Source organism: Falco punctatus, assembly GCF_963210335.1.
Source record: "Falco punctatus genome assembly, chromosome: 11".
NCBI lineage: Eukaryota > Metazoa > Chordata > Aves > Falconiformes > Falconidae > Falco > Falco punctatus.
In genome coordinates this window covers 29,550,268-29,577,915 of record NC_137591.1, presented here as the reverse complement: position 1 = coordinate 29,577,915, position 27,648 = coordinate 29,550,268, and the positions used below count along the sequence as shown (strand labels likewise).

General features: G+C 41.5%; 1 protein-coding gene across 8 annotated transcripts in view; it reads left to right on the top strand.

Annotated features, from left to right (window-relative positions):
- Positions 1–27,648, top strand: part of RASAL2 (RAS protein activator like 2) — a 190,008-nt gene that overhangs the window by 44,241 nt on the left and 118,119 nt on the right. For 2 of the 8 annotated variants that reach the window (XM_080406578.1, XM_080406579.1), the window contains exon 1: positions 121–18,315. The exons of 4 other annotated variants lie outside the window; for them this stretch is intronic. In XM_080406578.1, coding sequence (XP_080262704.1) covers positions 17,721–18,315 — 595 coding nt within the window. In that variant the 5' untranslated portion in view covers positions 121–17,720. Of the gene's footprint in view, positions 1–120; positions 18,316–27,648 lie in introns of those variants that run through there. 2 more of the 8 variants (XM_080406576.1, XM_080406577.1) reach the window with 2 other exon arrangements.

Here is a 27,648-nt window from a genome sequence, read left to right as displayed (position 1 = left end):
TTGTATCCACTGAAAATGGCTTTTCTTTAACATCTTTGCCTTATAAAATTTCAACACGTTAAATTACAATAAAGTTGCAAAAACTTATAAAGAAGGACTTTAGCTAAGCAGTATCCTTTGTTTTCTAACTATATGCTGCATTTCCTTTTAGTTAACATTTGAAGTGACACCCATTATTTCAGCTGCATCACCACAAATGCTGTATTACCTGAAGGTTATGCAAGAAGCTGTTAAGAAGAAGTTAAAGTTGTCATATCAAACCTCTCAAATAGCAGAAAAGTAACAGCCTTCAGGGCTGCACCATCTTTGTATTACTTTTTTTGGACAGGTAAATAACAGTAGTCTAACAGGCATCTCCAGTACCTCAGAAGATTATTTTTTTTTTAAGCATGAGGAATATCTTTTATATCTGAGACTACTGAGGGTGATACACTGGGGACCTTTACAGTAAATGGCCATATGTAAAATAGTGCCACTTTTAAAGATAGTAGCCATTAAGCTGCCGTATCAGAGCACCATGGCTAAGGGAGCTTCAGTATTAATTGAATCACCTGAGTGCAGTGACACTTACGCTGCCCATTCAAGTGAGCGTGCTGTAGAACATAATTACTAACGAAAGCATCTTGCTTAATGAAATTCTTGCCATACAGGTGTCAGAAGTATTCTAAGCCTGGTTTGGATTTAGGAATACTGTATTCTTCAGTCATGGAGCCATCAGAATCCTGTCTTCAGAAAGTCGTTTAATATTCTTAAAGGAAAAAAAACCCAAAACCTGTTTAAAAATAATGTGGCATTACATTGTATATTCATGCTTCTTATCAACCTAGCGAAGCACAGAATGTTGTGTGTGCTTTCCTCTGCAGACAGATTAATTGCAGGAGGGAGAGGAAATTAAGCAGTTTAAGTACAAAATCTTAAAGAGTGTGTGTAAGTTCCTATTTCTGTTTACTGGGAGCTTAATATATTTATTTTTTTTAAATAATTAAAACATTCTAGCCTCTAAAAAGCAAAGTGGTCATTAGTAATAAATCACTTAATACTGACTTTGAAGATGCCTTATACAAAAAGTAAACTTTTATCTCTGTATCTCCACTACAAATAACCAAGGGACTGCAACAAGACTACTTATATTGTTTCATCATCACTTTTCTTTGTGGAATTAAATTTGCAGTCCCTTTCTGACATGACAAAACAGGGTATTTCTTCGTTCTCAGAGTGCATGTTGTATTCTCTGACAAATCTGCAGACCATGCTTTCCTTTTTAGCTCTGTAGGAGACTCGGGCTTAGATTCTCCACAGGATAGTTAAGAGTTCCACACTGTAGTATTATTTCCAGCTTCAAAAACTGGACTAATAATACTCTTTAGTATCCTCCCTGTATTTCTGCTTCAGGAGTTCAGTAGACAGAGCACTCTGCCAAGGGTATTTTTGAGTTTTGGAGGTTGGTGCATTCCCCTCCATCACAGGTTGTAGATATCCCAGCTGTTTTGGGACAGGCTTTTTTAACGATTGATAGATGTTTTCCAAAGAATTAATTCTGAACTGAATTAAGCTGTACCAGAGGAAAGCCATTGTCATTCTGAACAGGGAAGTTTTCTTAAATGTTTCATTATCCATGTTAAATTAACTTAATTTCCAAATATAATCAGGTGGTTTTATTTTTAATATTGCCATGTTAATCCACCTAAAGTTTGTAGTATCAGCTGTGGCATGAAGCTATTTTGCCTTCCCCTAACCAGCTCTCCACTACTACCACAGTGTGAATAAACACCAATTATTGCTGCTGGTGTAAACACTGGAAGCATTTAGGTTCTCTTGTCAGTATATTCTGCTATTATCATGATTAAATTTGCAGTCCTAAGGGTTGTTATCAGATAGCAGTGAAGGGGATAATTAGTCTTGAAAATTAGATTTCCAGCCTTAGTTGGGCCTGAGAAGAGAGAACATTTAGATGATAGTTTAAGTAGAAGGAAGAGTGAATTTAAACTTGGAGTACTGTTAATACTGAAAGTTGCTTTGGGGCTGAAAGTTATAATTAGGCTAGTCAGAAAAAGTGCAAACATTAATTACCTGCTTGTGTCTGTAAATTTCAAAATGTTAAAAACCCCTGTATGCATCTTTTGACATCACCAGTTACTTTCTGGGGCAATCACAGGCAACAGCTAGTTCTTCTCTGAGCTAAATTCAGCTTTTTCCTGAGTAAGTGCTCAAAAATAACTTCCCTTGCTGAATTACAGCTTTCTAGCTGTCAGATTTCAAGAGCTTTGCATCAGTCGTCAAATTCCTATGGCCAGGTAAGGGCAGCGTTAGACCTATCTGTGTCAGAAGAACCTGCAGTGGAATTTATTTGGTGCTTCTTCACTGCTTCTGGTATCTCTGAAGTGAAGATCTTGAGATAATTCGTGTTTCTTCCTTCCCTTCCCCTTCCTCTCTATGTCATGCCCTTCCCTTCCCCCCCCCCCCCCCCCCCCCCCCTTATTCCAGGCTCTAAATTTCTGAGTTTTAAATACACATTCATTAGTCCTTTTTCTTTAGTGAGAAACTGTGTGTCTCTAACCTCTTTTGTATTGCTGCATTGGTTTTTCATTCTGCTTAATTTTCCCAGTAGTGTAGTTTGTGGTGATTGGCTTCAGTTATTTTACTAGGAATCCTTGCATTTAATTATATTGCATTTAATAATAGAAAAAGAATGTGAGAGCAGTGGTTTCCCCACCCTGGCTTTAGTTAGGATTACCTAGAAATTGCCACTTTCTTGTTCATTCAGAAATTCCCTTAACTGTCTCGTACAAAACTTAGAGATCTTAACGGTAAAGGAGCTGAAGGTCTCAGTTCAATATTCCTCTCATTGCCAGCTTTTAGAAGCGTTAAAAAGAGAAAAATTAAATTAGTGTTGGAATAGATACTTTTTGCATTGTTAAATCCGAACTAATTAATTTGATAGTCTATAGAGTTGTGATTATAAGAAGGACTTTTGAAAATGGACTGAAAGAAGAGTTGCAGGTGGGGGAACTCTCCTGATTACTTATCACTGAAGTTAACTCCTAAAATCCCTTTAAATGGGAATGGAATCGATTATGGATTATTCAGCTGTGAAAAAACCAGGGAGTATAACAAGAAAGCTTGTGTGATTTAATCCATCTCTTGGTTGTGTTTGGTTGTCACATGGGAAGAGCAAAGAGGAGAATGAGTGGAAAAATTAACTGAAAAGACTTAGTAGAGTAGGAAAATAGGAATAAAACTAACTTGTTTTTCCAGTGAATGTGGCAGAAAGATTCTGAATAAGGAATTGATGTGCAATCATCTCTGTTGCACTATTTCTGGAAAACTTTTTGTGGACTTGAAATTCTACTGTAGACTGATTTCAGTAACAAATTCAGCTTAAGCGGTATTTGCCTGTTTTCTCCCCATCTTTGCTTACAGGTTCCTTGGATGTGGCACCTTAAACTGTGGAGTTACAAACCCACAATCGCCAAAGAGAAAGCCTTTAAACAGCTCAGAACAGCAAAATGCTTCACAAGGTCACCTCATAGCCAGAGCTTCTGCAGGGTACAACAGCAGCCTGGCGTGAGCGATGAGCTTTGGATTTGCTTGTGTTTGCTTGTACTTCTGCAATCCAGGATGCGGTAGTAAATATCACGTTGATTCTCTCATGCACTTGACAGTCTTAATGATCCTCCTTCTGTCAAGCAGACCCTTTCAGCTTTGCAAACTCAGCCTCTGCGTACCTGAATTTCCCCCCAAACCACTAAGACATGCTAAATTGGGTGTACGTTCTAAGATTTGAACACGGTTTAGTGGTTTGGCAGGAAATGCGAGTGTTTGTTCACTTGACAAAAACCCTCTGCTTTGATTTAGGCACACTGAAATGCAAAATGGGATTTGGGGGGAAAGCATGGGAGATCATACAACCTGTCTTCTGGGTACACAATGAATCCTGGTATCTACTCTGGCAACAGAACATACCACTTCTCAGGTCATTGGAGAGAACATCTTTCTGTGTATGGAACAAAGCCAGTAAGAAAATACAGGAAAAAAGAGCTTCTCTTCTGTGCATGGGAAGGAGATCCTGTATCTGAATTTTTAGTCACTCAAAAAAGAAAGAGAAACTCAAAAGAGAGCTTCTTAGATATTTTTTTTTAATGAAAGTGCATAAGGGTTATTTTAAATCTCAGCGATTAAACCAGTCTTGAAGCAATGGTGTATTTACTGTAGGACAGTAAATACCTATAGTATTATCAGCTCTTTTCAAGCCGTTTGGCATTAAGAATTTCATCTGTGAGAGCCTGAGTCAGTAAGTTGGATGGCAGGATACTCAACTTGCCGTGGATGTCAGTGTGTCTGGTAGATGAGTATATCACGCTCTGCAGAAGTTTAGAGTAGTTATGCATGATACAAGCTGAGACCTGTGCTAGTTTAAGAATTAAATATTCTAAACCTATTTATTGAAAAAGTTATCTCAGCGCACCTGGAACTGTCTTGCACACTTTCTATTCAGGCTCCTGTGTTCATCAGTCGGGAGAAGTTCAAAAGTGGGTTTGACAGGTCAGTTGAAAAATCCCCCAAACCAGTCCCAACTTATTAAACTCTTAAGGTGATTTGTTAAGGCTTATCTTGAGGGTTGTCTTTTTATATTTAATTGCAGCAAATTATATTCCTTCAGGGGTTTGTATTTTAAGAAGATAAGCTCTGACTTACACCTTTTTCCCCCCCCTCTATTCCAGTTTATTCCAGAGTAAGGATCAGTTTTCTTCTGTCAGTTTTTTTAGACAGCCAAGAAGATAAAAGAAGGACCTGATATGCTTGACAGCTTTTCAGAGGGGAAAAACTTGATTTTGTTTTGGTTGTAGTTGTCCTCGCATCCCTACACGTATATTTATACAGGGAGGTGATTTTTGGCCTCTGTTGCTGGAAATCATGCCAACTACATGATGGTAAAACCACGCAACTTCTCCTCAAGTCTCAAAACGGTGTGTTAATCCTGTGCCACCAGCATCTTTTAGCGTGAAGCTGTTTGTGCGTCAGTGTGCCTTTGGGTACCAGAGGGCACAGCCGCTTTGAAGCGGGACCCCAGGGTGTGGGTTGGCAAGGAGGCTTTGAAGCGTGTTCTGCCACCTTTCTTACCTTTCCATATCGGGTGTGAGCAAGAGCAGATCTAACTGGGTCCCCTGTCCGTCTGACCTCCCGTACAGTGGGCTTGCAAGTAGGGAGAAAGTTGTGCTGAGCTCTGGAGTCTTTTCCTTCCATCATTCCTTCCCTTTTAACCATTTCTACCCCGAAATTCTTCCAGCTGGCGGTGGTAAGAGGAGAGCCTTGTGGCTTTTGCAGGTGATTTGGCTGGTTAATCTTTGTTTTAAAGATGAAACGTGTAGGAGGAGCTTTACAGACCTCAAGACCTGACCTGGGTTTTCATAGTTAAAACAATGGATGCACTAGTATGGGAAAAGAAGTTGCACGTTACCCAAACAAATAGTATAACCCTTACGCAGGGTTTGACCTACGGGGCTTTTTCTCTGTTTGTAGCATTCCAGGGAGATCTGACATCGGCTTGCTGTGAAGTAAGGAAGGAACAGGAAGCAAAGGTCTTGTGTTCATCTAACATGGGGGTGTAGGGAATACCGAATTGGGAGGATTTCCTGGCCTTTCTTGTTTTTTTGGAAAGAAGAAAACAAAACTAAGACACACACACACACACAAAAAAAAAATCCTTGTTCTGTCTGCCTCTTCCCTTGCCACTCCCCACCACTTCTGCCTCACGCATCACCAGCCCAGGGTGGAATGTTTCCAGGCTCCTTTTTGAAGATATTTATAAATAAGTTGAGCTCCATATGTTTGTTTTTTCCCCAATGATTACTGTAAGTCATTGTATTTCTGTATAATTGATCTAAGCATGGCAACTTGCATCTAGGGAGGGAAGTTGCAAATGGGTTTGGCCTGTGCTGTGCAAGCATGGAGAAAGGAAATAAAAAAATAGTTTGACAATAACCCTAGCAATGACAGCTGGGGAGAGAAACTTGTTTAAAAAAAACACAAGTTAGTTTTAACTTGTTTAGAAACAATGAGAATAAATGTGGTACATAACTGTTAAGAACTAAAATAAGAGCGGGCAATAGCAGGCACAGATTTTTCTCCTCTAGCCTCAGCCTGCCCAGCAAAACTGAGCTTTGCTTTCATAAATATCAATAGATCAAGAAGGGCAAAGGCAGTGTAAGTCAGGAGTATTTTTAGCAAGGAGAAAAAGCATTTCAGCAGCGCTCCTTTCTATACGTTATGGTTATAAATCACATTACAGTAGTATGCTTCAGAACAACTCAAGATTTTGGGTTCAGTGTCCACAATATGTAGATTTTGTTTCCTAACACAGAAGGAGTGAATTCTACTTGTTCCTACATGGTTTGAGGGAAGAGGGAATGTATGGGTGGATGTATGCTGCAGTTAGAAATATCTGTGGTGGAAAAACACCAGCTCCAGCAGGGCTGGGGGAGCAAATGCTCAGCCATGTCCCATGTAAGGAGATTAGGTTAATACTGCAGCATGGACTTAGCAAAAATTAGAAAGAATAATGCTACATTAATTCACACAGGTCTAGTTTCTGTAGCAGAATGACAAAACAAAACTAGTAATAGTCTAAAAATACAACCCTGAATAAAAGAACTTTCTCCTCCTTGTTCCCCCTCCTCCTCTCATTTCCTGTTTGGACACCCAAAGTTGGAAAATTCGAGTGGGTTTGGAATGGGGTTTTTCTTTCCCCCCATGCCTTCATCTAATAAAAATAAAATAAAAGATATATTAAAAAAATTAAAAATGGCTGTTTCTGTAGCTGTGACTCAGTCCTGCGGTGCCTATCTGCCTTGTGTCAGGCATGGGGCTGTCTGGGGGAAGCGGAGTACGCACATACCCAAACCGTGATGCAAGCTTTGAAATTGCACCAAGTGCACTCGTAGCATCAAATGTGCCGGATCACGCTGTGTTTCCAGTAACAGCCAGAGCTCTCTTGGCTCTGAGTGGGAGAGTGGTCATGCAGTCTGAAAAGAGGAGAGAGGCCAAATTGCACATTCATTTGGATAATTAGGTAAACAGTAAATATGAGAAGTCTGTCTCCTACTCAAACTCCATTGTTTTTTCCTAAAAGTCTATATTTAGATTTGGCAGCTAGATTTATCACAATAATTGGTGCATTGTTTAAACAAGGTCCCTGATGTGTGTGCCTGTTTATCTCTGCTTAACTGGATTGCTTATTTGAAATAGAAATACCTCCAAAAATATTATGCAGCGCTCTTAAACTTGCGTACTTGACTCCTGAGGCACATGGTCTTTATTAGAAAATAGATGCAATTATTCACATTCAAGTTTTGCAGCTTGAAGTCCTGAAGGATTTGTACATAAAACTGTAGAGATTTGATTACATCCTGATTTTATGTCTCACTGGTATATGAGTGTTTCATATGTGTAAAAACCTTTTTATAAGTCATAGATTGTAAGAAGTAACTAAGTGAAGCCATACGAGCGCTGTCCTGTCTGTTGGAATTGGAATACACACGTTCATTAGTTTAGTCTAGCCTTGGTCGTTGCTTACATATTTATAAAACCCAAAGTGCCTTTGTGTTTTATATTTAGAGCAAATACTTCTGGACTTGTTGGCCGGTTGCTTTGAAACTTCACGATGCAGTTTCAGAATCGGACTTTGTCCGCAGCACTTGTGCACCGCTCGATGAGGATGGAGCGTGGTTTACTAGCAATGCTAGCGTGGTCAAGGTAAAACTACAAATAGCGGCTCATTTTCCCTTTTGCTGATGAAGTGAGTAAACCTGAAGGTCTTGAAATGCACTCAAGCAGTAGTTTGAGGAGGAATGTTTTGATCAAGTAACTTTTTGATAGTAGTTGTGCATTGAGAGGGTGGGAGAAAACTTAAGTGAAGCTGCTGCTTCCCATGACCGTGGTGCATCTGGCTGTTGGCAGGTCATTTCGTAGGACTGGCAGTAATTTTTTTGTGGACAATTAGTGGCTTCTTTCTGAAAGCTGGTTGCTTTGTAGGTGTGATGGCTGTGATAGTAGCACCCTAAAGTGGCTTGTACAGAACTGTGTGTGGGTTTAAATAAAAAGCATTTAAGAGATGCCCACTGGAGAGGGTTTTGCTCTAAGCAAGAGCATGCAGTTTGGGAATCTTTTGTTGGTTTGGTTTTGGTTTTTCCCTGGTCCAGTTAAACCTTTTGCTTAAAGTTTCCAATTTTTGTGCTGGAAATAACTGAGACTATTTATTTTTGAAGAGATTGCTGAACAGTAGTTGTCTACTGGAAGTGCTGCTTGTGCAAACTTACAAATGGGACTTTGCATGCTCAATTTAGAAAGGATTGACCTCAGAAATAGGCACTTCTGTCATCCGGTAAGCCAGCATTCACACCTCATGAAACAAAACCAAAGTAATTTTGGAACTTGAAAGAGAAGTAGTCTCTGGTACAGTAATAACAAAAGAGAAGACACAAAATACAAATGAAGTGCTTGTGTTGTGGGCATGGCTCGCTGTTGTGTGCAGTTGGAAGATTGAGCTTCCGCCTCCCTGCCCAGCTGACACAGAGAGCAGCCCTCCTTCCTTTAACGGTGGGAACTCTGCCTGAGATGCAATAACTCTTGCTTTGTGCAAATCCATTTTTCACAACGTTCAGGTTGTTTTCTGTTTTGTTTTGGGTTTTTTTGTTTGGTTGGTTGGTTTTTGTTTTCTCCTGCAGTGAGGAGGTGTGTGCATGTGCCATAGATTTGTTCCCTACATAGTCTCTGAAAGAGAAATTGTCTTCCTTCCCTCTCTCCCTCCCTTCCTCGCTCTTCAAAGCTTGAAATTATTTGATATCTTTCTTTTTTTGGGAAAGCCTCTTTTGTACATGTTGCCATCAGACACATTTTATTATTAACTTTTGAGGGATTTCATTTCAGTTCTTAGTTCAGGCTCAGTAGTAGGACAGACAGATCAATCACTCGGAGATCATGTGGTGCTATCACAAGGAATGTCCTATACTGGACATCCTTAATCATTCTTTAAACTACAAACACAGGTACAGATTTAGTCAGAGATGGTGTGCTCCTTTCTCCCAGTCTCGTGCTGGTTTTGGTGCCTGCAGGTCACCTTGCTTCATCTTTTGGCTCTGCACGCTGTTGCCTGTTGTGAAACCGCTTCCAGCCCTGGCGCGCTGGTCTCACAGTTGGCTCGGGCTGGCAGAAGGTATATCTTCATCTTAGTGCTTCATCACTGTCCCAGACTTCTGGCTTTTGCACTGATTCAAGACTGTTCCTGACAGACAACCTGTGGAGAAAGAACTCTTCTGGTTAGAAGGTGATGTACATGTAATAATCGTGCCCCCACCCTTTTATTTCTTCCTTCTGTTTTGGTTGGGTTTTTTAAAACTTTCTCCATGCGGTGTGTAGTAGTTAGTGCTACAGCAACTGGAATTTTACACAGACTGTCTTTCCAAGCTGGTACTAAATGTTTTCATTGCAAACTTTTGGCATTTTGAGATACTGGCATCTTTTATTTTTCTTCCCTGTGATCCATTTCTCCATTTAGATGAAGGTTTGATTTAAACTCCTGCACACCGCTGATTTATTGTCAATTGTTGCGCTTCAGTTTGCTAATATTAATACAGTCTTCTGGACAGGCTGTGGGGTGGGTGTTAGGCTAGTTCTCATACAGCTTAAGGTATTTCTCTGCCTAAATTCAGAGCCTAAAATAATTCTCGATTTGTGAATTCTTGCTCTTGGTTGGTTGTGTGCCCATCTCCATGGCTCATGCTTTTAACACTGTCTGGTCTCGCAGGCAGAAACCCCACTGGATATCAGTGCTGTTGTGAACCCCTATGCAGACTGGATGTAAAACCAACTCGGCAACTCAAGTATGTGTTTGGTGATTTCAAAAATTAAAGTTTGTTTAGTCATGTTCCTTCTGTTCACACACGGATTCCATACGCGTTAAACATCTTGGGTGTTAGGTACTTCAGAAATGTACTATAGTTCTGTTCGTGTGAGCTAACAGTTCACTTTCTTGTCACAGGCTAGACTTAAGTCTTGCTAGTTTGGCCATGGAAACCCCCGGGTCTGCCTGTTGGCATTTTCTAACAGTAAACCAGACTCCAGAACAGTAAGTGCTTGGCACAGGGCATTGGAAAAACCTCTCTTCTGATGTCCTGTTGCTACCCATCTTTCCACCCCAGCTATCACAAAGTCTTGCTGCTTAACACCAGTGCAGGGTAAGGGTCAGAGTCATGGCAGGGGACAAGGCTATTTCTACTACTTGTGGTGTTTATATGGTAAATGCCAGAATTATAATTATGGATTTTGCTGAAGTTTGTTCCTTATTTATACCATAAGAGTACATTGATACACAATGATTTTTGGAAAGTATTGTCAATTAATTGGGGGTTATCTTTTGCAGCTAGTTGGCTTTGCAGTGGGATTTCTAGTGTTTGAGAAACTACATTTTAAAATACACTTACAAAGCAAGTGTTGCATGAAGGAATTGCTAAAATAAAAGTAGTTTATTCACTCTGTTGTAGGGAAGAGCATGACAAAACAAGGCCAACAGAGTTAGAACAGTTATTTTTTTAAAAAAAACGTGCAGAATGAAATTATAAACCCAATGCCTAATATCATTGGTGGAGAGTAGAGTTGGTAGGTGTTATTATTGCAACAGTCTGCACCAAGGATGTGCTTCTTTTACAGTTACATAAAAATAATGCCTGGAAAGTTTGAATATATGCACCTGCTACTTGGGCATAGTTACCAAGACCATTTTTTAGGTGTTTATCCATTAACATGCGTATATACTATGACTATTTTTCCTCTTGGTAATACTTAAGCTGCAGTTGGTTTGATGCCTGCAGGGATCACATCTAGCAATAAAACTGTGTTCTGTTGGTAACCCCCTGCTTTAAGATGTTGGGAATAATGCTTCCCCCCTGGCTGCCTCCACCCTCCCCCCCCCCAAAAAAAAAAAAAAAAAAAAAAAGTCCAGAAAACTTCAATTGGAAAAGGAATGAGGTGATGGAAAAGTAATTTTACCGGCTGAAAAACAGCATTAAAAACTTAAATCAGTAGCTTGCGTGTATTTCACATGGTGCCAAGAACAACATCTGATCATCAAGAAATGGATGTTGGAGTGGGGATAAGCACTTTTTTACTTATATAGTTGAAGGACAGTCTTGCAAAAGTTGGCAGCAAAGTAGGTCAGTGCACTTGTCTGTCTTTAGGAGCTACAGCCGTGACTCCAGAGGGTTTCTTTCAGCTTGAGCTTCCTGTATGTGTCGGTGGCTTCACAGCTGGGCATGGTGGTAAGCCCACGGAGGAGCCAGACCTGTGCGAGCAGCAGTGTCGCAGGTCGGGGCCAACAGCTTGCCTGCCTGACGGAAAACCTGCAAGTGTCTACAAATTTCTGAGGCAAGTGTCGCCACTCGCTGCAGATGGGTCTTTTTACTGTTAGGATTTTCTGTGCTATGAAGTAGTTGCCAGAGTGTTTACCTTCAGGTTATACGTTTGTTTATTTGCACCAGTGCATGTTGCTAAATACTTGGCTGGCTCAGGGTGGCGTTGCTCGCAGCTGTGTGTGGGCTCGCTCAGCCGCTGTACGCGCTTGGCTAGCTCTTAAATGTATGTTTTTATGGCCCTTCAAACTTGGCATGAGCTGCGTTTTGTCATCAACAACAACGACAAAAGATTGCTAGTGAAATTAAAATCTGGCATCGCTGTTCTACAGGTTTATTGGCAACGTATTGAAATGGGATTTTCTTGCTAACTTTTCCTGGCATCCTTCCAAAACCCAGCATCTCATAAATTTATATTATCTTTCACTGCTTTGCTCAGTTGTCAGGGCTGTAGCAGCTTCTCATGCAGATCACGGGAATGGCATGGAAAAATGAAGCCAGAAGATTTTCAAGCGGGGAATTTGTATCAGCAGAGAAATTGTAGAAGTTTTGCTATGGAATGAGGGGGCAGAAATCTGGAAGAGTTTTTCAGTACCTGCCTTCAGAAACTAGAGCACCACAAATGCAGAGCCGAGTCAGTTGGCATCACTGCGGCTTTGCCTATAGGGAAAGGTAAAAGGCTTGGAAACACAGGGCAATGACAGCACAACGTGTCTTGGCACAGCAATTTCGGATCAGGAAATTGCGGTACTCTCTGGTATTTAAGTGCTTTGGTCTCGCTATTTAGCTTGTTCATAAATGCATTTCGCTCTCAGCATAGTGATGGTGAAGACGGCATACCTCCTTGATTTATCTGGGGCAGGTGAGCTTCTGTGTGGTCATTGATACGCATTGCCAGCTCAAAGCTTGTGAGATAAACGGGGCAGCTTTGCTCAGAGAAACTCTAATTTGGCTCAGTTAAATTATCTGTGTTCCAGCCATGCCAATTCCAAACTCCAGCAAACTCCTTGCTTTTCCAGCCACTCTAATCCCAAACGCAACAGTTGATAAGGTGCTGTTTCATTTGTCCTCGGCATAACTTTGTGCACAACATGCTAAGCGGTCGAGTAAGTCAGGTGCACTGGTCTGTACCGAGCTGAGGAAAAGTGATATCCACCTGCAGGAAATGTTGCAGGGGGAAACAGATGAATCTCAGTGATAGGAGATGGGAAGGGGATGTTAGGTCATTAATTACTTAGCCTTGCATAAACAAAACTTAATATTTTTAAAAGTCCCTATTGTAAAGGGAAGGAAAAATCTTTCATCTTCTGTGCCCTTTAGCTCCATGTCAAGTTGGGTCAATTGGAAGACTTTTGTGATGGTTTCTGCTTTATATATTGATTACTCCTTCGTGACCTGTTCCAGTGCAGCGAGCATTGGGCTAGTTTTGAAGGGGAAAAGAGCTAAGTGTAGCTAGACTGCAAAACTGAGGATCCCTGCATGACTGCATCCCTTCTGATTTCTCTGGGGAGGGTGCAGGGTGCAATTTGTTTTACTTCTCTGCATGTTAAAGAACTTACTTGATGGCTGGTAATTGGTGACTTAGTCTGGGATCTTCGTAGAACCGGTGTTTCTTAACCTGCTGTCTTTATGATTTAGAGGAGAAGACAGTTGAAAACCCAAGTGTGCTGCACAAATGTTCAGGGTTGTGGGTCTTGGTGGTTGTGTGGGGGTTGGGTTGGGTTTTTGCTCCTTTTTTTTTTTTTTTTTTTTTTTAAAACATGTTTCTCTTTGCCCCTTCCCCATTCATGTCTTGGCAAATGTTTTAAAAAATGAGAAGCTGCTACATTTGTGTTTGGTCCAAAACTAATTTGAAATGGAGTAGTTTAGTCACGGGAGGTTTCAATTACTCTTTTTCTCAATATAAGCTGTGCTAAAGATGCACTAAAATTTTACATGTTGTAGTGCCTTTACTCAAGCACTAGACAGCTTTCAGAGAGAGAGAGAGAGCATTAAACATTAATTTTTATCATCAGAGACAAGTTCTCCCTCCAGCTGGTTGGCAATGAAGCATTTGGGGGTTTTGTGGTTTTTTTTTTTTTGTTAATTGGCTGATAGTATTTATTAAACAAGAGATACTCTGAGGAATTTCTGAAGCTTCATGCAGCAGAGATGGGTAGGTTTTTTTGAAAGCCGAATGGTGGAAAGCAGACTGCCCACGCAGGGGGCTGTTGCCAAAGAATTATCTTCATATGCTCGGTGAAAATGTAATGCTGCTTGTGTACGTTTTCTGTGAAATATTGTTATATAGTTAAGAAAGATTGTTTTCCAATATTATCCTAAAGCTGAAATACAATTATATTCCAACATAGCAAATCTGCATTTTGTGCATAAATTACTTAAATATCTAGGAGTAGTGAAATATATGCTATTAAACATGTCAAAGTGGGTAACTGAATGACTAGATTGTTAGGAAGAAAATAGTAATTTTCTGAAAAAGCTAAGTGAATGATTTGGCACAAATAACTGCAAACATTACCAAAAAAATAACTTCTGAAGGAAATTTCCTAGCAGAGGATCACATTTTTATGCAGTAGGTATTAAAAACAGGAGGTGTAAGTGGAAGATACTCCAGGCTTTCTCAAATTAATTGACAAGCTCTTTTCTTCCATTGAAATTATTCTACCTGCTGACAGTTGAATGGGTGGCTCTGTATGGTTAGAGATCTTGCATAACCAATATGTTAGTCACTGCTGTAAGCTGATTTCTTCGTTAAAGTGAGACTGTATAAATGCTTCCCAAGCTAAACTGCTGCTCTGAAAGGGCTTGAGTTTTTGCGTAAGTAGCTGAACTGCGGGTCAAGGAGAAAGTTCTGCTATGTGAATTAGTCTCTTGCGTGTTATCTGTACAAGAAATGCTGGAGCCAAGTGAGACCAATTTAACTCAGCAGCACAGAATTAGTATAGAGAAAGGGGTTTTGTTTGGGCAGTATCTTTGCTGCTGCTGCTGTGTATATAAGGAAGAGTCAGTCCAGTTTGACTCAAAGCCCAGTCTAAAATTTTTGAGGTAGAAATTAAAAAAATTGTCTTACTGGTAGACTAAGCAAACTTGTGTATCAGTGATTTGATGTCAACAAACATGTAAGCCTTATATGCCTTTTTGGAAGCACTTTAAGAAAGACCATTTTGCCCTCTGTAGAGAGCGCACTGTGAAACCTCAGCTAAGTGGAGGCAGCTGGATAACCGTTTTCTCTGATCACAAAAAACTTGCGCCTGAGCAGCGGTAATGTGAAATCAAAAGTGAAATCAGAAGTCAAAAGTAAGACCCTTCTTAACATTATTCAAACTTAAACTAAACTGTGACTTTGATGTTCCTGGGCTTCATGTTCAGTGCTGTTAGGTCTGCACAGAACTGTGGTCCAATCCCTGGCCACACCAATAAAAATATTTTTGAGTAGAGTTAACCCGTAACTGGTTTTGCACCTCGCTTCATGCTGTAACTTGAGACATGGTTAATCTTTCTGTGCGTTCCCTTGCTGAAATGGGTGGTCTGTGTAAGTCAGTAATTGGTGTCAATGCAAGCTGTATTGGGAAGGAGATGAAATGATCTTTCCATACAGCCAGGTGTCCACGGGATGGCAGTGAAAAAGAACAAGGATAGTAGCAGGCCTGGTGCTCACCTCTGTGCTCATGCAAAGACAGCGTCTCACCTGAAGTTTTGTTCTGTCCAAAGTGTGGTTGTGCTAAATAAATCCCGGATTCAGAATAATGTTGACGCAGCTGGTGTTATGTTATCAGAGTTGAGCTATTCCTGTTGATCATACTGAGTCTGCTGATACAGCAGATAAGTGCTTTCAAAACGCTGTTTCAGAACATGGTTCGTATGGGTGCTCAGCTTGGTTGTTACATTTCAACAGGAGTTAGAAAGTGTGCTAGAAGCCTACAACAAGCAAATCCCAGGAGGACTTTTGCTGAGCTGAACAGACTGTCTGTCCGTTTTCTGTCCTCTCCTGCCCTTCCATGCTCCTAAATCAAAAGTAGATGTAGATGTGCTAGTGGAAATTTGTACAAGCAAGGCTTAGAGAGCTGACCAGAAACCTGCCTCACATTCTCAGTTTTCTTTGCTTGATTATGGCTTGTGCCATTAGAGTGAACCACATCATCATCTGTTGTATTTACTCATACTTACTTCTGAAGTTCCACAAAGCCTACTTCACCAGACTGGCTAATTCAAAGCATTTGTTCAAAGCACTGCTGCCACATTAGTAGTAAAAGGCTTAACGTGGAAAACGAGGACCCGCTGCTGAAAGGGGTGGGTGACCTAGTAGCAGTAGACCCAGTTAAAGTTGGTGTCCTCGATGCTGTGTTTGCTTCAGCCTTCAGAAACTAGCACTCCCAGGCCTCTGCTTTGTGAAAAGGATCGAGAAGGAGAAAAGCTGCCAGCAGCGTATGAGAGGCAAGTCAGTAATTACTTACAAGAACTCAACCCATGCAAGTCCCCTGGGATCAAGAAACAGAAGACAAGAGCCAGCTAACTTTTTCCTGGTGAATTCTCTGTCTCATTTTTGCGATGGGAGTACTTGTATCTCTGTATGTATTCACTGCTCCTTGTGCATCCTTGAGATCGTTGCTCTGGATGGAAATTGTAGCAGTGTTCTTGTTTAAGTGTATTTTGTCATTTAAGACTCATGCTCTGAGCAGCATGACTTTCTACAAAGCACAAAAGTCAGCATCATTATTTTTGATACAGAATTTGTATTGCGATGTCTGAGCTGTTTTTGCTTCTGAGGTTATTTTTTGTGACTTCTTGAACATGGTGATTTTAGATAGTCACTTCTTTTGCTTCTAATTGTAAAATGTAACTTGCTGCTGAATAGAGAAATTACTTCTTGATGTGATGGAAGTCTTTGGGTAACTTCATGACTGTTCTGGGGAGCAGTGACACCCTATTCCATGCATACACGTAGGTAAGGAAGTTTTTGCATCTGCATTTGTCAGGAATGTACTCTGGCTGACAAATGCAGCCTAGCTTAAAGGCAGATCCCACAGTAGGTCAGTTAAGCTTTATTGGTCTGCCAGGCCAGATTATTGTTTTCCTTAAGCAGAGAAGTAGCTTTCATTGTCACTTGATTGCCAAAGGTCTGTCAGCATTTCCATTATAAACCCCCTATTTTCAGGGATTTGAGTAGACTTGAGATTTAAGTGTTCTGGTCTAAAACTTGGCAAACATGATCAGAGTTCACCAGCGGATATTTTCTTTATGAGATTTTAAAATAGTCAGCTGTTTCTTAAATTGTGGAGAAGGCAAGAATTTTTTTTTCCCCTCTTGGTTAAACAGATAGGACTATTTTTTCCATCTCATGTATTCCAACTAGGTTCATAAAAATAAAGCCCCATTATGTTGTTTTTAAGGAAAAAAAAAAAGGGGGGGGGGGAGGAGAAAAATGAAAATCTGCGTGCTGTCCTGTTGTGTTTACGAGAGGATCGTGCCTCAAAACCCTCCCTTTGCTTTGGTCTGTGTTTGGTGATGTCCCACCCACCCCTCTCTGTCCCTTTTCTCCTCCCCTTTACTTATTTCCCTTCAGTGTATTTACACTCTTCCTACATAAGTTGCAGTGTTTCTTCTCCTTACTCCATTCCTCCTGTTTGCCTTCCTCTCTGGGGCTTCCAGCATTCGTTTCTGATGATTCTGCCCATTTTACCTCTCTCTAAAAGGCAACTCTGAGGTTTTCTTAAGTGATACGATGTACCTGTGGTAAATATAAACTCTAGGAATCATCTTTATGTTGTTTGTTACTTTATACTTAACTATTTGTGTAGTTATGTACTTTACTATTTAACTGAAGAACATAACATGCATGACTCTGTTGAGTACTGTAATTTTTTTAACGCTTTTTTGACTTTGCTGTGACTCTAGAGAGAAGTACTTTCGTATTCTTTTTTTTTTTTTTTTTTAACCAAATCTTTAATGTAGACTGAAAAAAGCGAAGTGTGATTGGTGCAGAACACCACTGTGGGTTTTCATGGCTGGGCTCTTTTAGTCATTTCCTGAAAAAGCTTGGTGCAGAAATGTGGCAGTGCAGGAAGCATCAGCAAGCTTAGCAAGGCTTCATGTACTGTTAGAAGTCAGCTTGCTGTAGGTGAGGGCATGTCCTTCTTGCTGAGATGTAGAAAGACCTGGTTTTGGGACTGATGGTCAAGATCTTCAGGAAGAACCTCTGCTTGTGGCTCACAGTGGTGAGCAGAGTGACCGGGGCTTTAAAATGGTGAGGGACTACGGCTATATGATTATTAAGCAACAAGGAATGTAAGTTAAGAGCTGAAATTCAAGGGGTGGAAAATGAATTCTTTCAAAAAGCACCACAGTCTCTCTCCCAGGACCTTCAGAAGATCATTGTCGGAACAAGATGCTGGCACTGCTGCTTTGAAGGGTTATCATTGGTACCACCAAATGAAAAGCAAGAAGATGAATAAACAACTGAGTTCTGACCCAGAGAAACCTCTCGGAGCATACAGGTGGCAGATGCATCCTCGGCTTCCCTGGAAGATAAGCAAAAGAGAGAGCTCCTGCAGGCTGAAAGGGGAATGCAGTGATCCAAGTCTTGCCAAAAGTTCTGCAAGCGTGGATGCTACCAGCACTGATGATCTCCACAAAGACCCAACAGAGATGCTTTTCCAGGCAAGGACTAGACCATTTCGTGTTCCCTTCAACCGCTCTCTGTCTGAACCCATGCCACATGTTGGAAACAGGCATGCAAAGCCATTTCTGCAAGCCGTGCGCTCAGTGGACTCTGAACAGCAGGGCTATTTCATCCGTGGCATTTTCTCCTCTCTCTCAAGTGGCTTCTCAAAGATAATGAGTCGAAAAGGGGAGCCTGGCAATGAGTCAGTCCATGAAGGGAAGACAGACGATAATGATACTGATTTGAGTACAGGTAATGAACTCATTTTTGTTTTGTTCTACTTCTGTTTGTGTAACAGGAGACATATGATAGTTATTTAAACTGGTTTTTAACTTGGTTTTATTAACATGGCGTTGGCAGTGCTCTGATATTGTATCTGACTTTTTAAAAAGCGACTGAAAAAGGGCCTTTCCTGGTAAGGAAGTGGTGTGAGATGTTTTGGGGTGTGTGATTAAAGACTCGGACTTGCCTTTAAAGCAAGCATCTTTAAAGCAAGGTGGAAGCAGTGGCATTTCTCTCTCCAATGCACCCTGTGTGTGGGGTGCAGTCCTGCAGGCATGGTAGCCTCCGTGGCATTACAGTGCCCTGACTGGGATATGCAGCCTGCTACTGTAAATGAAGTACCAGGAAGAGAGAGAAATCAAGCTGTCTGTTAAACAGTGTTCAAGACAGCGAAATGGATCTAGTTCCTCATACTTAGATTCACCATTTTGTAATCAACCAGTTAAATTCTGGCAAGAGCAGCTTTTCTTTAAGGAAAAATAAAAACCAAATACCAGAGTCTGGTCTCTGGTAGATGCCAAGGATAGCGGTGTTGCAAAGGTTTAGCCAGCTGGGACTGAGGTCAGCAAGATGCTAGTCTGAGATTTCATAAATGCACCTTGTTGATAACAATACTCATAAAGCAGAAAAAAAATAGGGGGAAAAGGAGAGAAATTTGCATTCTGTTCTCTTGGTCTTTCCTGGAACTTTCTAATGGGCTACCCAGCCTGAACAGGGTAACTGATGATGCTCTGAAAAACTCCACAAAATTTAAATTTGTAATAAAACCAAAAAATAAACCTTTCTTTTTCCCACAACCTCAGAAGTTTCCAGAGTCCTCCAGATTATTGTATTAAAACTCAGTAACATCTGGATCCAGTTGTAACTGCTGGACAAGTCATCACTATTCAAAAACCCTCAGTTTAGTAGTAGTAGTAGTGAAAGAATAATATGGTCTGTCTGCAGGGGTTTCAGTCTTTCGGTCACAGTGGAATGTCCCTGACAAGCTTACGTTTGGTGCTGGAAGCAGTCATGTTGCTTCAGGTATCTGTTCAAATCTAAGTACCTACAGTCACTGATTTGTGTTTTCTCCGAGAGCTTTCGCAGTTGGAATTCGGCTTGATGATGCTTGTTAAATTGCGTGGAATACATAGGGGGGGAAAAGAGCTCATAGAACTACTTTTTTTTCTTTTTCTTTTTCTGTTGGTGGCTTCTTGTTAAGGGGTTGTTTGGTTTGGGTTTTTATTTCTAACGTGAATGACTAGAGGGGAGACAAGAATTTCTGCTGCAGGCTTCCACTGGTGTTGAGACTTCCTGGGAGGCCGAATTGCTATGGCAGACTGGGACGTTCTGTTTGCTCTCTTCTGCCCGCCAAATACGTCAGCAAGCAGTATTGGGAGGGTATTCTATGTGACATAAGCGTTTTAGATCAAAATGTCACGTCATGTGAAGGGCAGAGCATGCTGTGCTTTCCTTCTCCCCCAGTTCTGATATGCTTTGATACCAAAAGATTCTCTCATAATTCCAAAGTATTGTCAGTCGACTAGATTACTGGGATGCTTTGCTTTTAGTAGCGTGAAAAGTAAAGCAGAGGAAAAGGGTTATTTGTATTGTTTTATTTGTATTGTATTATTACCACTTGGTAAATACTTCATGTTGGTTATATGGGACAGTGTCAGAGCTTTTTGGCTCTTTGGGGTCAGACAAACCTCTGCCTGAGCCTGCCAAGACTGGTTTTGCAGAGAGAGTCACAGTTCAGGAACTGAGAGAAGAACAGTAAGACTAGATTAAAAGTCAGAACTCTCCCAAGGGAGGAAGTCGTAGCTGGGAAGGTGTTTGGGGAAACAAGGTTGATGCAATCACCCACAAAATCGGCCAGGTCCTGCTTGGGCTGCTGTCAAGGACCACAGAGCTTTTGGTGAGTTGGACACCTCTGTCGAATTTCTTTTCAGCCTTTGCCTTCTCAATGGCTGAGCCTCTGATCTTCAAGCAGACAACAGCTTAGGTTTAAGAGAACTAGTTCACCTTGTAAGACGTGTTGCTATGTGGGGTATGTAGCCATAGGACAACTAATTGCTTACCGCTGGTTTTATCTTTCCTTAAAGAAGAGCTGCTGTTGCCAGAATTGGCTGGAGCTGCTGTGTAGCATCTCCAGTGCTGTAGGCTGAGACCTGATAAAACAGTGGCACCGCTTGTGAGCTCCTAGGGGTAAGATCTCAGGTCTGAGGGAGATAGCTTGGAGGCAGAAGGAGTGAGAGAACTATGCTTAGTCTATCATGTTCTTCAACCACAGTCTAGATGCTCAGAAGCGATCAGATCTTTTCTCCTTCCACAACCACACAAGTTTAGTTCTAGGGAGGGGGGTCACTAACTCTCCACCACCAGTTTTGGTGCTTGGGCAGGCAGAAGGTATCTTCCCGTGCCTACAGTCCTGTCCACTGTTCAGGAAAAAACCCAGGAAAATGGATTCTGTTTTCCTCTCCAAGAGAGGCAGAGTTTGGGAATCCAACTGAAGTCTGTGGTAGAAGTGCTCAGGCACTTTACTAGCCAGGAGATGGTGTGAGGCATGGGGTTTCTCCAAAGGATGCAAACTGTTTGGCTTGGAAGAGCTTGATCAGAGGTCTCTCAGGAAACATTTATTTGGACAGAAGTTCTTGTCACTACAACCCAAACCCCAGAGGACCTTTTCCATGTTGTTAGATACCCAGTGGGAGAGGCGTGCTTTGGAGTTTATCCAGGAGAACCTAGAGGCATGCTCTCTGTCTCCCTTCTGTGCAAGGGGCCAAGCCCTTTATTTCCACAAGCTTACTTCATTGAAAGTATTTCCATTTTCCTCTGAAGTACTTGCAGATTATCAGCTTTTTAAAAGATTATCTTCCTTCCAACACTTGCCTGGCCTCTCGCTTCATCTCTGCACCAGAATTACAGAGGCTGAGTTGTCTGCAGGGGTTTGTGTCGCGATCGGTGGAGGTTGCTACTGATCTTTGTAAGCCTAGCGAAAGGGCAGTTCCTGTCTTCAAGGAGCTGTACCCTCCCCGAAGAGGATCAGTTGGGGTTTTTTTGGCAACCTGAGAAAAGGGAAGTGGGATTTAAAAAGAAAAGGGGGGGAAAAAAATATCAGGATAAATATTTTCCACTTGGTCTCACAGTCTAGGAAGCATGTTCAGACACTGCTTCATCGGCTCTTGGCTGTAGAAAGCCCTGCTGCATGGACTCAGGCATCCTCTTTGGCGATGAAAGGATGCTGAACCTTGGGCGAGCTGCCTCCTTTGGCTCTGCCCAGAGCTTTGGCAAGATGCAGAGGCTCCCTGAAGCATGTAGCATGCTTTCTGCGACATGCTACGGCACAGGTTTTAGGAGAAAGAGGACATGGAGTGGGCAGTCAGTGGGAAGAGCAGAGCTCTTTCCAGGGGTCTCCACCGGAGAAGCCTGGGCCGGTCCGGGTGGGAATGAAGAGCTTTTGGGGCTTATGTGCTGACTTCTGACAGCTTCTAGAGCCTGGCATTTTGAACCAGAATTTGCGTTAGCACATGCAAAGCCTGAAAGTAAAAGGATATATACTCAGTATGAAGTTGTTATTATTTGTAAGTTAAGAAATCTGAGAGCATTTCAATTTCTAGTAAATGTATTGGCTGGAGGAAGGAGAAGTGTCGTTCTGATAAACGTGTTGATTGTGAACATACTATGATTTTGGTAGAAACAAGGTAAGGAAGGGGCTGTACAGACAAAGCCTTGGATCCAAGGTTGCAGGTGAGCTGCTGCGCCTTTTGGATTATTTCTGACTATTTCCAGTGACCCTTTAACACTGTTGAGAATGGATTTGTGAGAGAGTTCTCAGGTAACGTTTATTTCACTGTTCCTTCTTATCTGGGTCTCAGGGCAGTGTTTAATTGTAGATTGATGACAAAATAATTCAGTAGAATCAATTACCTATATCTTCCCTGGGTATCTCTCTTTTGGTTTGGGGTGGGGAGAGGGTAAACACCTCTTTCACTTGAGTGTACTTTTAGCTTTCACGGTCTTTCTCTTTTACAACTTTTATCATAGAAGACATTTCTTTAGAATTCTTTCCTTTTCTTTCTTCACCTGGGTAAAGATATGTTTCTTCAGTCTTTTAAGTTTGATTTAATGCTTTAATTCATTTTATTTTTGTGCCTAGAGTCAGAGAGAATATTTTATATCCTTGCTTTTCTGGAATTAATTTTGGTTTTTTAATAATTGACTGAAGTATTTAAACTATATACTCTTTTTATTATCTTTACGGTATAGATTAATTACATTCTATTTCTTATGTCTTTCCATATAAACTTACTTAGAGGTTTGTTTTTTCACATCTATAACTCAAACTAAAGCCAAGGCAGTACCACATTCAGTTTCTTTCAGTGATTCCCAAAATACAAAACTGTTTCTTCCTGTCTGAGTTGGGAATTTAGTATTTATTACTCATAGGAGCAGATTTACTCTTTTCATATTTTAAAAACCAATTTCTCATTTTAGAAGCCCTTCTACTGACTCATGTTCCTACACTCCCAAGTCTCTTTTGCTCTTCAGTAGTTGATTTTTGGTGGGGTTTTTATTAGGGGACTTTTACACAGTCGAGTAATTACATTACTCTGTAATTCATGTGTTTGCTGAAGTGCTGTGCAAATGTCAATTTATTTGCCTCCTGCTACGATCCCCTGTGTTTTGTTGCAAGATGTAGTCTTAATGTTAAAACTCATTCACTTTTAATTGTGAGAACAGATACAAGACAGCTGCTTATACCTAATCCCTACAATGCATTAAAATGACTGTTGTTGTTATAGAGTCGTAACTATGAAAATAACATGTTGTGGTCCGGTATCGGTCTGTTGTGTGTTTTTTTTTTTGGTTTTTTTTTTTTTTTAATCTGTAGTGTGGCTTTGTGGGAGTAAATACTGTGTTAGGTGGTATATTGATAGTCACAGGGGGGTGGGAATGGCCAGGGGAGCGTTTCTGGCATTTGGCAGCTTTGAGTAGCACTTGAACACCCCACCACCACCCTGCACCCCAGAGGATTTCCCTTGCTGGGGAGCCATGCCTGGTTCATCCCAAGCACTGTAACATTTAATGTGAGCAATAGGTTAATACTGCTCAGCTGAATGTTTCTGAACACAACTTAAAATAATTAGCCGTAATATCTGAAGCTAATAAAATTATGCTTATCTGGTTTTAATTACACTTAATGAATGGTGTGTCTAAGCAGGTAGTTGTACTCGTTTTAGTCTTGCCTGTTGATTTTCATGTCTTTAATCCACAGACCATTCTGAATCCAAAAATTAACATTCAGTGGGATGAATGAGGACATTTATATTTGTAAGAGCTATTTTCTGACTCGTGAAATCATACAAGTGAGTGGCAGAGTCTTGCATTCCAGGTTGCTTTTTGTTGTTTTTGTGGTCCGTATCCGTGGGACTGTTGGGATGTTGGACTTCATGCTGCTTGTGCAGAGGAGGCTGACAGCTGGTACATGCGAGAATATGACCTGCGATTTACCTTGATCATGAGAAGTTATTGCGTGGGAATGAATCTGAAAAGGGGTTAATTGTGTCCTAGAGATGACTTGTCTCCTGTATTTTCTTTGCAGGGTGATAGGGGTTTGAAGAGATGCAGTTTTCTTAGAGGCAGCCAAAGTATGAAAGCGTGGAGATTAGGAGAAAGGGCTCCTGGTGAAGTAAAGATCTGGGGTTTTGGTGGGAGAAGCTTTTCCTTTGATAACAGGCCAGACAGGGTCAGAAGGAAATGGCTGGAGGAGGAAAAAAACAGTTGTTGCTTTTCAGAGGAGGAGCTATGTCTGGAGCAGTTGGATCTGGAGTCTTTGGCAAAGCTTCACGTTTCGACTGTTGGATCTCTGGGAAGAGAAACTTCACTGCGAGACCCAGCAGGGCAGGATCCTGGGGGGGCAGTGGGAGATATCGCTGGGCTTAGGGGCTGGCTGTGGCACGTCAGCACCCAGCCCCCAGCCTCGGAGGGCAGCTGCTCGCTGCTGCTTCCCTTGAGGGGTAAGCGAGCCCAGGCTTAGAAAGTATGAAAGAAACTGTGTTAGACTTTTCACAAAATTCTGTGTTCATCTTAAAGATAGGCCTAAAACACAGCTGTCAGTGTGCAGAAAGGGAAACTGTACCCAGGGCTTCAGCTGTGCTGGTAGGCTCAGTCCCTGCTAAGCTTATTCGATACTGGAAATGGGCACCTGAATTCTTGAGATTCATGGATTTGTAGACTGCAGTGAGAGGGTAAGTTCTGCCGTGGTAGAATTTTCTTCAGGCAAAGCTTCCTGGTTTTGCATTTCCACAAATGCTGCCCGTAATGGAACTTGGCCCGAGATGAAAATTGCCTGCATGCATCGAGCACTTCCTAGGCACGATGACGCTTTTTTCCTTGAAATAACAAACCCAAATTATTTGGGGTTTAGGTCTTCCCCCCCACCCCCCACTCACCCAATAATGAATGGTATAGATTTGTAATGCTAACAGTATGTGATCTAGGACTCAAAGCAATGGCATTTTAGAAGTAAACAAACACACAAGATTATATCTGTGTCCTTATTTATACCATTGCTCTACTACAGAGTCACTTGATGGCTTGCTTTAACTAATTAACTTGTATTATTGTTTAGCCTTGTGCTTTCTGTGGTGATACTTTCTCTGTGGTAGTTACTCAAGAGACTCTTTAGACCTTTCTGAAATAAATACTTCATAATCCTTTAAAACATCACTTGTTTAAAGGAAGCTGTTTGTGTAAACAACAGGCTAAAGCACAAAACTCTTGACATGTTAGCATTGAAACCAACTGTCCTCTCAGTGGTTTTGCTCTTACTATGAGGAGAACTGAAGCTAGACATCTGGTCTTCTGTGGGCGAAAGCGTTTTTTATGAGTTACGGGACCGCTTTTTCAAGTGAAGTTAGAAAATATTTTGTACAGAGAAGGTAGAGAAAAAAATTACTGAAATAGCTAGTTTCTCAAAGAAGCTCATGTTTTAGAGAGCATGCATTCACTGTTCTTATTCCTTGCAGGGAACGTGCTTATCATTTTGATGTATGCATTTGGTATAGGAGCGTCCTTCTCAAAAACAGATTGCTGAAAAACTGATGCAGAGAGGAGCCAGGTTATTGACGGTGGTATGTGAGAACAGGGAGTGAGCAAACACACTTCTCCAGCTCAAATGCGTGCATTTCTGTCAGCTATCACCACACATCGCTATTGAAGCTGTCTATAGGTTTGAGACCTAGGGGATCAGTCATGTGTTGGTTTAATAGTTTCTTGTCTTTATATGGTTTTCGAATTCTAGTTTTTGAGATTTGTTTATGTTGCAAAGCTCTTTGATTCTCCTCATCCTCCCTCTCCCTTCGCCACAGACAAATCTCTCCTAAAAAGCGAAATACAAGAAAGTACACTGCCAAGTCCAATGGCAAGTTGTAAGCAGACCTGCTTGTTCATTTTATGTCTGACTTTAGCTGCTTTTGCATGTTTTGTAGGAGCTGAAGTAGTTTCTTGCATCCCATACTCTTGACTACTCCCGAGTAAAACCTTTAAATCTTCTGAGATTATTGCATACTTCTGTGATGATGGGATGGTCAGACTTCTAGCTGCATCTCACTCATCCTAAGATGTGTCACTGTAGATTTTCTTCTACTTATGTCTTACGAGTTTACAATGCGTTTTCATAGAAAAATAAAAGCCCTTTTAATGTCACTCTGAAGAGCAATTTTGCTCCAACAGTCATTTAGTAACACAGATGCTTTGGCAAGCAGTTTTGATAAATTGCTACCAAAAAATCTGCCAAACTTCAAATTCTTGCGGTGTGTCTCCATCTACCTCAGCACTGCTGTTAGCTCTGGCTACACTTGTACATGAGAAGAGGCTTTGTCAACAACACTGCTCCAGGTAGTGCCACTGCATGAGCTGCATGTGAGGGGAAGAAGGTGAATACCCAGGTCTGAATAGGTCCCAGTTGCCTACAGTCATCTTCACTCAAGCAACACTTTTTGTTTTTATGTTACTGATCAAGTATATAGGCTGTGTCCTGTATAAATAGCCTGCCTTAGTAACCAGTTCCTCTGCGAGCTTTATAAAGCAATGAAGGCTTGCATGCTTAATATGCTAAGACGCTAGCATTTTCAGGCTGGGGCTGCTGAGTGTGTGTGGTGCTGAGCAAGGGCCGGCGTCTGGCTGCAGTGCGGTCGGCGGTAGGTTTCCTGTCAGCCCTCCTGTACCTTGATAAAACGAGTATAGTTCAAGCTACCGATGCCTTGAAATGAAAGTCCTTTCCTTTACTGAGGTGGTACTAAATGATACCGAGACTTCTTACTGAAAATAGGATGATGTTTTGAAAAGGAATGGGAGAGGAAGGGATAATCATTCCGAGTCTGCCGCACCAGAGCTGAATCATGTCTTGAGGTTGGATTTCATGATTCCTGACTGTGACTTCCACCCCCACTCGCATGTGTAACTGTCATGAAGATCTGACTCTTATTTATGATGTCTCAATGTTGGTGATGACCTATGTCAGTAAAAGCCTTTTAATCCAGACTTGTAGAAAGCACGGGGCACCTAGGAAAGTTGAATGCTTTATCAGGTGGGAGGTGAGGCCCTTGTGACTTTGTGGGGTTAGGCATTAAGAGGTTTATATATCTTTTGCTGTTAATACATAATCTCAAGGAAACAGCTCAGCTAGTCACGCTGGTACTTCAGAAAAGTCAGTGGAGTAGCAGTGTACGTAATTAACAATAGGGAAAGAGCAAGCCGACGTATGTCAGTAAGGGATGGTACAAAATTTTCCTTGTCTTGGTCCTGCAGACGCAAATCCTCTATGTGTCCAAAATCAGGCTGGTGCCCTCGGGCACGCGCGTTGGATGCTGGTGAGCACACGGCAGGGTTGGGCAGCCCCGCACTGATGATAACCAGGCGCTCCCTGTACTGTTCCCAGGCTGGCCTAGCTCTTAGGCTCACCCATATCTGACACTGCACTGCTGGTGATTTTTTTTTTTTCCTTCTTTTTTCCCTTCCCTTCCACATACAGAGATGTGGGTGCAGCAGCCACTGTTTTAGCTGTGCTAACAAGGTAGTTATTAGCTGACTTATCCCCAGCGGCAGCGAGCTCAATGCACTTTGCCACAAAACCTGCCCAATGATGGATCGTTAGCTCCTGCTTAGATATACTCTAATAGCTGCAAAAGGGGAGAACTTCTTTCCAGGAAATATGTTTTTCCTTCTTCATTGTGGAGTTTCTTCTGAGCTTTCTGTGAATGCTACATGTCTATAAAAAGAAGCGTGGGCCCTTAAATGTAATTATAAAATGCCATTGGG